Genomic DNA, 8,983 nt, shown 5'->3' with positions numbered 1-8,983 from the left:
CTCTGTCTCTATTACTTTTCTGCTAAAATAAGATTATTAATCTTATTTATACACACAAGGTATGTGTAAGAACCAAGGGACTCATAGATTAGCTTATACTAACTTGAACAATCAATGAGACCATTGGCTCAGTCCCAGCAGAGTGTAGGGATGAATGACTCTGCAGGCTTGGCTTTATGCTAAACTAAGATGAGGTAAACAGGACCTGGGTTCCCTTTCTCTATTTTTCATCTCTGTTTTCCTAGAGTAGGTTCCATTCTCCAGGAAGCTCTCCCCTCCTAGAGACAATAAGGCTGCCAAGGCTTAGCTAATCTGTGTCCAGTGGGAAACATACCAGTTATTCCATGGGGAAAAGTTATTTATTCACACACACAAAAGAAATTCAAGGACCCTTCCCATATCATTTGCTGTGGTAAGATTACATGAGAAACCGTGAACCAAACAACATGACTTATGAGAATGGAAAATGCTGTCAAATATGCACTTTATGGTACTTACCCTGTCACTGAGGATACCATCTATCCCAACTGTGCATATCTGAAAAAAAAATTTTTTTATTTCTTTTCAGTGTCACAGAATTCATTGTTTATGCACCACACCCAGTGCTCCATGCAATACGTGCCCTCCATAATACCCACCACCTGGCTCTCCCGACCTCCCACCCCCCGCCCCTTCAAAACCCTCAGATTGTTTTTCGCAGTCCGTAGTCTCACATGGTTCATCTCCCCTTCCAATTTCCCTCAACTCCCTTCTCCTCTCCATCTCCCCATGTCCTCCATGCATACCTGAAAAATTTAATGAAAAAATTTCCTGAGAGAAATAAAGGTATTGTTGGCAAAAGAAGGAGACTAATGAGTAATGATGAGTCAGCACTTAATTGCCTCCTTATATATATATATATATATATATATATATATATATAAAATATATATTATATATATGAAAAGGCACATTGTCTACTCTTAATTATTGCATGAATATAAAGAAACCCCAAACAAATTTCATTAGTTTAGCTTTGTTGTGTTTTGTTTTTGCAAGACAGATTGGTAGGAAGTATAAATAGGATGGAATGGGTGAGTAAAACAAGAAATCTTGCAGAGGGTACGTTGATTGTCCTGAAGGACAGGGATGTAGTGGGTGAAGAAGACAGGATTTCTAATCTTGGTGATGGAAGGATGCAGAGTGAATAGAAACAGGGCAAGGGAATTCTGTAAATGAATCCCTTCAAGAACTTTACATGTTTTGGGGTCTGGTTCTCAAGTCCAGGAGTGAAGGGGAAATGATTATAAGAGAAGTCAAGGGGTGAATAGTTAGACACCTACTAAGGAAGAGACCTTCCTGAGAGTCACCATCTTTTCACTCAGATTGAGTCTGACTGTGAAGAGCATTGCTAAGAGCCCAACATGGATGTTGTGAAACATAGATACTATCTTCTTCCTGAGAAGCATGTTGTGTTTTGCCTTGTGTGGGGGTTTTTTGGTGGGACTTTTTGGGGTTGGTTGTTGTTTTGTTTTGTTTGGGTAAGTAGGGAGTTGCATATCTGCCAATGTTCCAAAAAGGGAAGAAGAAATTCTAACCCGTCTGAGAGAAAGCATAGTCAGTGACAACCGTGATGAAAATGGATTTGCACACCAATCCAACCTCAAAATTGCCACAGATTTACTAACATAAATTCAGTCTTTTTCCAGCAAATGTTCTCCACATATTCCCAAGAATACTCACATTTTTAACCTGCCTGGGAGTCCCACGAGTCTGTGGGTTCTACAAAAGACCACTTTGACTTTAAGAGTACAGAGAAGGGGAGGAGAGACGGGAAAATTATCAGGACTAACTGGAGCCACAGCAGCTACTATGTTACTCCATGGGGCTCACGGTTGCTGCTTGCTCCCCACTGCCGTCCTCGACTTAGGGTTGCCAGATTGAGCAAATAAAATATAGAATGCTCAGTTACATTTGAACCTCAGATAAACAAGTAGTCTTTTAGTGTGTATCCCGTGCAAAAAAAAATATATTTATAGTTTATCTGAAATTCAAATGTAACTGGACATCTTGTATTTGTTCTCATGACCTTCCTCCACCTGCCATTCTCAAAGCCTGCTCTTTCAGAGGGGGTCCCCATGGCTGTTCCCAGGGACAGTGCACCTCCCTTTGAACACAGCCTTCTCTTTCCCATAGTATGTATCTCCCACTCCCCAGAGGGAGGCTAAGTTGGCACCAGGTAAACCCAGCATCTCTCTGCTTCTGGAATCCCTGCTCCCTTCAACCACCAAGCCCTGGAGCCCAATGGGACCCATTCTTTCAGACTTCTACACACAGGGGTCTCATGGCCTCTTCCTCTTACCCAGCCCCCTCAGGGAGCCCCAGACCATCAGACACACTTGTATTTATGTAACGTCTCTGTGACATATCATTCTTCTACTCAGGATCCTTTCCTTTGGGGAGCCATTCTCCCATTCCATACCTTTCAAGAGGTGTTGATCCTTTCTTACATAGCCCTGGGGGGTGTGACCCAGACCATCAGACTTAGGCCTGTCTAATCAAAGAAGTTCATCTTCCAGATCACAGTGGTTGTTCAAGACTTAGCACATACCCAGGGTCAGGTCAGAAGCCACTCCCAGTTTCTCTGCTAGACCTGTTGGTAAAGACAATTCTGTTCCTTTTGGGTTGTTGACTGTAAGGGTGATTTAAGTTGGCACCCCATATGGCCATCTTCACTGACACATAAGAGTCACTCTCTAAAATAAGAAGAAAAGGCAACTGTAAAAAGAGCAACAGAGGGGAGACAGAGTGAAAGCCTTGATGCCATTGTTAGAAAGAGCCAGAAAGGGGTGCCTGGGTGGCTCAGTCATTGAGCATCTGCCTTTGGCTTGGGACATGATCCCAGGGTCCTGGGATCGAGCCCCACATTGGGCTCCCTGCTCAGTGGGGAGCCTGCTTCTCCCTCTCCCACTCCCCCTGCTTGTGTTCCCTCTCTTGCTGTCTCTGTCAAATAAATAAATAAAATCTTTAAAAAAGAAAAGACCCGACATAGCTAAAACTAGAAGCCAGTTATCTTTAAAAAATGCAGTGGGTCATTTAATTTTTGCTTCAGCTACTTTAAACTGAACATGAATCCTAAGCAAAATAACATCTCTAAACCTTAATTGGATGTTAGATCCATGTTTGTTTGTTTTTTTATTTTTTGTTTTTTTTTTAAAGATTTTATTTATTTATTTGACAGATAGAGATCACAAGTAGGCAGAGAGGCAGGTAGAGAGAGAGAGAGAGAGAGAGGAGGAAGCAGGCTCCCTGCTGAGCAGAGAGTCCAATGTGGGGCTCCATCCCAGGACCCTGGGATCATGACCCAAACTAAAGGCAGAGGCTTTAACCCACTGAGCCACGCAGGCACTCCTGTTTGTTTTTTTAAACAGGCCTCTTTGGCCCCACAAAAATCCAGCAGTGTGGCTGGGCACCTGTTCCATTGTTCCCAAATTCCCTATGACATTGAGGAGCTGGTCTGCTGTGAACATCTGAGCCCTTGGGCGGCAACACAGCCTCGCTCACTGGATGCCAGCCAGCCTCTGTAGTAATGCCATACAAATTGCTCTTTAAATAAGTATATACACGCATGCATACTATTTGTTACACATATTCTGGATACAAATACCATCTACGTGTTCAGTATGCTATGTGTATAATTATCAAATGTGGAGCCACCAAACTTGCTGTGTGAAAAAGAGTTAGTAATAGTGTTACAATATCCCAAGTTGACTACCTAAAGCTAAGTTCCCTTGGATTCAGACATCTGGCCATGTCCAGTAGATTGCTGGAATTGGTACACATGGACTTGACTTGTGAGGAGTCATGACAGGAATAAATATGTATGAAAAGCAAAATGAGGAGTGTCTGTAACCTTTCTATGGGGCACTGAGGGTTCAAGGCAGCATTGGCATTCTTGGCTGTGATGATACCAGCAGCAACAGCTGGGGCGGGAGTAGGTTTTCCGTGTTTGCACCAGGTCCTCAAGGGCCTCTACCTTGTTGGCTGAGGGGCAGGAAATAAGAGATCTCTCTGAGGAACCCCAGAAATTGATGGGGCTCCTAACTGAACTTCAATTTCCTCATCCGTGAAAAGAGATTTGGAAACTGACCCTACTTACATCTAGAATTCCTTTGAATTCTTCTTGTTTTCTATACAGAGGGAGCCAGAGCAGAAAAAGAGATTATGAGTTATCTCTGGGAACTAACTGGACTTTCTTTTTTTTTTTTTTTAAGAGTTTATTTGACAAAGAGAGAGAGACAGAGTAAGAGAGGGAACACAAGCAAGAGAGTGGGAGAGGGAGAAGCAGGCTCCCCGCTGAGCAGGGAGCCTGATGAGGGGCTCAATCCCAGGACCCTAAGATCATGACCTGAGCCGAAGGCAGTCATTTAACCAACTGAGCCACCCAGCGTCCCCTAACTGGACTTTCTAAAAAGAAAAGAGAGATAACAGCATCACTGGGGACAAGTGACATGGTATTAGTACAGAGCTAGGTCAAGTCATGGGAGAGTTTCTAAGATGAGAGGTCTGTGACAAGATATGGTTCATTTCCAACACAGAAATTCCAGAAGTTTCTAGAAAGATGCAAAGCTACTATTTACTTAAGCAGCAATTGATCACAAATACAGAGTCAAAGGGATATTCCATTAAGACACAGTACACTATTTCCTTTAAATGTTGATATTGATATGCTTCACATTACCCAATCTTATAGAATAAACGCAATCTACAGTTTATTATATTTAAGTTTATTTACAGAAATTCCCATGTTTGGTCCTGGATGTTAACACTAAATTCAGTTATTTAGCATCCCGTTCACCTAGAGAAGCTGTTTATAACCTTCTCTACTTGAACAGGATGTAAATAACTGAATTTGAGCCATTGATGGTGAGTGTGGTTTTTCCTAGGGACTCAATCCACATGGCCTTACCCCATAGCCTGTGTTCCAAGTTTTTTGATCCTGTATTATCTAATTTTCTTTTCTTTCTTTTTTTTTTTTAAAGATTTTATTTATTTGACACACAGAGAGAGAAATCCCAAGTAGGCAGAGGCAGGCAGAGAGAGAGGAAGGGAAGCAGGCTTCCTGCTGAGCAGAGACCCCAATGCAGGGCTCGATCCCAGGACCCTGAGATCATGACCCGAGCCGAAGGCAGAGGCTTAACCCACTGAGCCACCCAGGCGCCCCATCTAATTTTCTATTTCCCCCCTTCCCTTCCACCATTTCCAGTACCCATTAATTCAATCTCTCATCTCTCCATTCCTTTTTACACTCTGTCTTCCCCCCTCCCCCATCCTTTTCCTCAACCCTCCTGACCTTTCAGCTCTACTGTCCCATTTATCTGCTTCCCATCCTACTGCTCCTACCCTCCGCATCTCCCATTTCTCCATCTCTCTGCCTTTTCCATTAGAAGTCTCCTTTTGTGTCTTTGCTATATTATCTTTGCCCACAACAGGACCTCGCTTCTCTTTCCATCCATCCCTCAAGCTAGTTTTGACAGAAAATGAGTTCCTATCGTGGGATTTCTTCTTATTTGACTGTCCCATCTTTAACGATACATCACTTATCTGAACGCCCTTCACCAGATTCCTTATTTTAGACGGATTTAGGGAGAATTCCAAATCCCAGGCCCCTTTATGCTTTATAGATTTCATTTGTTCTTTAAAATACATCAACTCCTGCTTTAGCGAGGGAGAAACTTTGAGGAAGAACTTTAGCTCGAATTTCGAGGAGGTCTCTTTTTTCAATATGTCCAATAAAAACTGCATACTGAGGGTCATCTCCTCATTCTCTGCCTCCTCTTTTTCATCCAGAAGCCTCCTCAGTTCTCTGTGGGACTCTTTCCCCGGGTGGCTCTGGTCCTCTTTCACCAGGTAGGACACAGCATGAAAAAACTCTTGGAAGCTAATGTGGCGGAAGGTATAGAATGTCTTGGTATGACCTCCCTCTTGGTAAGGCATGCTGCTCAGGAAAGCGTCAAGGCTGGCCTCATCTAAATTGTGTTTCCTAAGGTCAGCTTCTTCAAATATGAACCTCCGGCGCTGGATCCCGTCAGCTGCTAAGGAGCACAGACCACGCAAGACCCTGTGGCTGGTAAGCTCGGTGCAGTATTCATTATCACTGGGCGGCAGGAAGGTGGAGACATAGGCCATGAAGATGTCCGTGCCATTACTGGGAGTCTCTGAGATCTCTCTGCCCCTCTCCATCCGCTCCTTGAGCCAGGAGCAGATCACCCAGCAAATGCCTGGAATTTGACATGATTTATAGAGCACATCATTTCCTTGCACAATGTCAAAGGCGTTTCTGGCTTGCTCCTCATTGGCGAAATAAGAGCTGAAATACCTCCTCCTCTCATCCTCAGAGAAGCCTAGGATGTGAATATGGCGCGATTGCTTCAGCAAGGGCTTCAGACTGCGCAAAGCCACCGGCCGGGTGGTGATAAGGAGGGAACACCTGGAAAACACCTCTCTCCTGATTAGACGGTGCAGCACGTTCTCCATGGGGCTCGGACTCAGTCTCTTCAAGCCCGTTGCAAAGGGCCTCTGCAGTTCGTCAAAGCCATCCAGGATGAACAGCAGCCGCTCCTCCTCCCTCTGCATCTCTCTGACAGGCGCCTGGTTGTCCCCGCAACACCAGAAGAGGAGCTGGTCCGGTGAGCCCTCCAGCAACAGGACCACTTCTCTGCAGCTAACATAAAAGACATAATCAAACTGGCCTGGGTACAGGATGCCTGTGGCCCAGTCCAGCACCATTTTTCTGGCCAGCGTTGTCTTTCCAGTGCCCGCGGACCCCTGTAGCACCACTGTGGGCGGGGCTTGGTAGGACTTCTCTCCAGGATCGAACAGAGACTCCACCGAGACAGAGTCCAGCTCCTGCTCTGGGAGGGGGCAGGCGGACGGATCTGCGCTCTCTGGGTTCGACTTGGTCACCAGGAGCAGCTGATTGTAGCTACCGCGGATTCCTCCCTCTTGCCTCTCCTCTAGGCAGCGCACGTGCTCTCGGTACATATCTCTGTAATCTGAGCCAGACGTATGGGGAGTTAGCCAGTCAGAGGGGAATAAAGACCAAGGCGGCCTTTCAAACTCTGGGCTCTGCTCTCTACTTTCATCTCGCTTGCTCTCTAACTTGTATCTTCCTGAAGTTTATACTTCGAGCTTCAAGGGGAGGGCCCCCTGGACATGTGTGTGTGCCTGCACACACATCCGTATGAGTGTGCAAGTGTGTGTTTTGTGTGTGCGCGTATCGGTGGGGTATGAGTGAGTGCTTGTATCCACACAGGCTCATGAGAGTACACTTCTGCAAGCTTGTGTACTTTTGTGTGAGGAAGGTGTGTTGGTGAGCATCAGCAGGTGGGTGTTTGTAAGACTATGTATGTGTGCAAAAGTCTCGGTGTGTGTGAATGTCTGAGTGCTCCGTTGAAACATCCCCATTTGTAATGGTGAGGACAGAGTAGAGAAAGGAAAGGGAAGCTGGAGGATGGCGAAGGAAGCAATAGGAGCCTGTTCTTGGTAATGATCAAGCCGGGCACTCAAGATAAAGCAGCTCCCGGGCAGAAGTCCTGACTCTGTCAACGGAGCTCTTGGGTGTGACAGGGGCTATGGAGGGAGCACAGGCTCTCCCTGCACCCCATGAGAAGGGATAGAAGACTTTCTGGGTTCCATGGCCACCCTCTTCCCTAGGGCAGCATCGATCTACCAGATGATTGAGAGAGCGGGATCCCCGAGCAGGCTGTCCTCTGTGGGAAGCAGCTGAGGAAAGTTCTGACACCCCCACCCACCCCGAGGCCATTTTGACTGGTTAGTGGAAACCCCTTCACCAACACCACCCTCAGTCTCTAAGCCCCTCTCCTCTACCCTCCTCTCCCTGGCACTAAAATCAGAAGTAGAAGGTGGGACATTATGGCCACAAGATGACTGTAGTCTTCTATAAAACCCCACCCTCAGCTCAGGCCCTCCCCCAGCAGCTGTCAGAGCCTTCAGCTGGAGACCACCAGGACCCTGGGCACTGGCGCTCCTTGGTACAGACAGAGGGCAAGAGTGAGAGATAGCACCCACTATAGGCTGTGGGAGTCTCTGGAAATGTCACGGGGGTGGGAGAGTCCTGGGGGCGCCCTGAGGTCCCCTTGTCTCCCGATGCACTCACCGTTCAGAGAGATGTGGCTCAGCCAGTCTGCAAGTTCCAAAAGGTTCATGGCACTCAGGACGCTGAGCACCACCTTCACGGCCTCCCATGCTCCGTACAGGGAAATGAGCCGAGAAGCCAGGTCCACCGGGCTCAGGCCCTCCAGCTCCCCACGTGCCAGCAGCATCTTCCCCTCAAGCAGGCAGTTGTTCCGTAAGTGGAACTTGAAGAGCTTGAAGCTTTTCTCCTCAAGGTCTCTCAAGGCCCAGAGCAATGCCTCCTGGGGGGTTTGGATCTGTGACATGGTGCTGGGGTGAAGGGCTGAGTTCAGTCCAGTGACTGGGAGAAGCAGGAGAGGGGGGAAGAGAGGCGGGCACTGAGAGAAGTGCAGGCTGCAGGCCCCCCAGCCACTCTGCTTTCTGGGTGCTTAGCAAGCTGCTGAGCGCAGGCCCAGGAGAGAAGGGAGAGATGCGTGCCACGTTCCGAGAAAGGTGAGCAGGTGCAACAGCCCGGAGTTTTTCTACTCATTTCCCACTGCGCCTCTTTGTGAGCTGATGTATGTCTGTGCCAGCAAATAAGAAGGAAGGCATGTGGGTGTGTAGTTTCTATCTCTCCATCTCTCTCCTCCCGCCTCTTCCCTCTCACACACACTGTTTATCAGGCCCTAAATGCCTGCATAAGGCGGTTTGGGCTAAAAACATAGTCCTTTTGTAAGTTTCACAAGTGAGCCCCTCTCTGACTTTGTGAACCCATACAGAGTTGGAGCATATTTGCTGGGACTGCTGAGGAATGGCAAGAAGGTACAAACTCTATACTCGCTGGCCCCCTGGCTTCACACCAGATTTC

The 8,983-nt window shown here is 46.9% G+C and overlaps 1 protein-coding gene across 1 annotated transcript; it reads right to left on the bottom strand.

The window, feature by feature from the left end:
• Positions 1-5,256: 5,256 nt before the first annotated feature.
• On the bottom strand, positions 5,257-8,441 carry NLRP10 (NLR family pyrin domain containing 10; the record flags this gene model as incomplete). The annotated part of the gene is made up of 2 exons (XM_080816294.1): positions 5,257-7,034; positions 8,159-8,441. The coding sequence occupies 2 exons, from the start codon at positions 8,439-8,441 to the stop codon at positions 5,257-5,259; spliced, it is 2,061 nt and encodes a 686-aa protein (XP_080672420.1).
• Between the last annotated feature and the right edge of the window lie 542 nt (positions 8,442-8,983).

This window comes from Martes martes (genome assembly GCF_963455335.1).
Source record: "Martes martes genome assembly, chromosome: 10".
NCBI lineage: Eukaryota > Metazoa > Chordata > Mammalia > Carnivora > Mustelidae > Martes > Martes martes.
The sequence above is the reverse complement of the archived record's forward strand: the minus strand, read 5'-3'. Positions and strand labels throughout refer to the sequence as shown.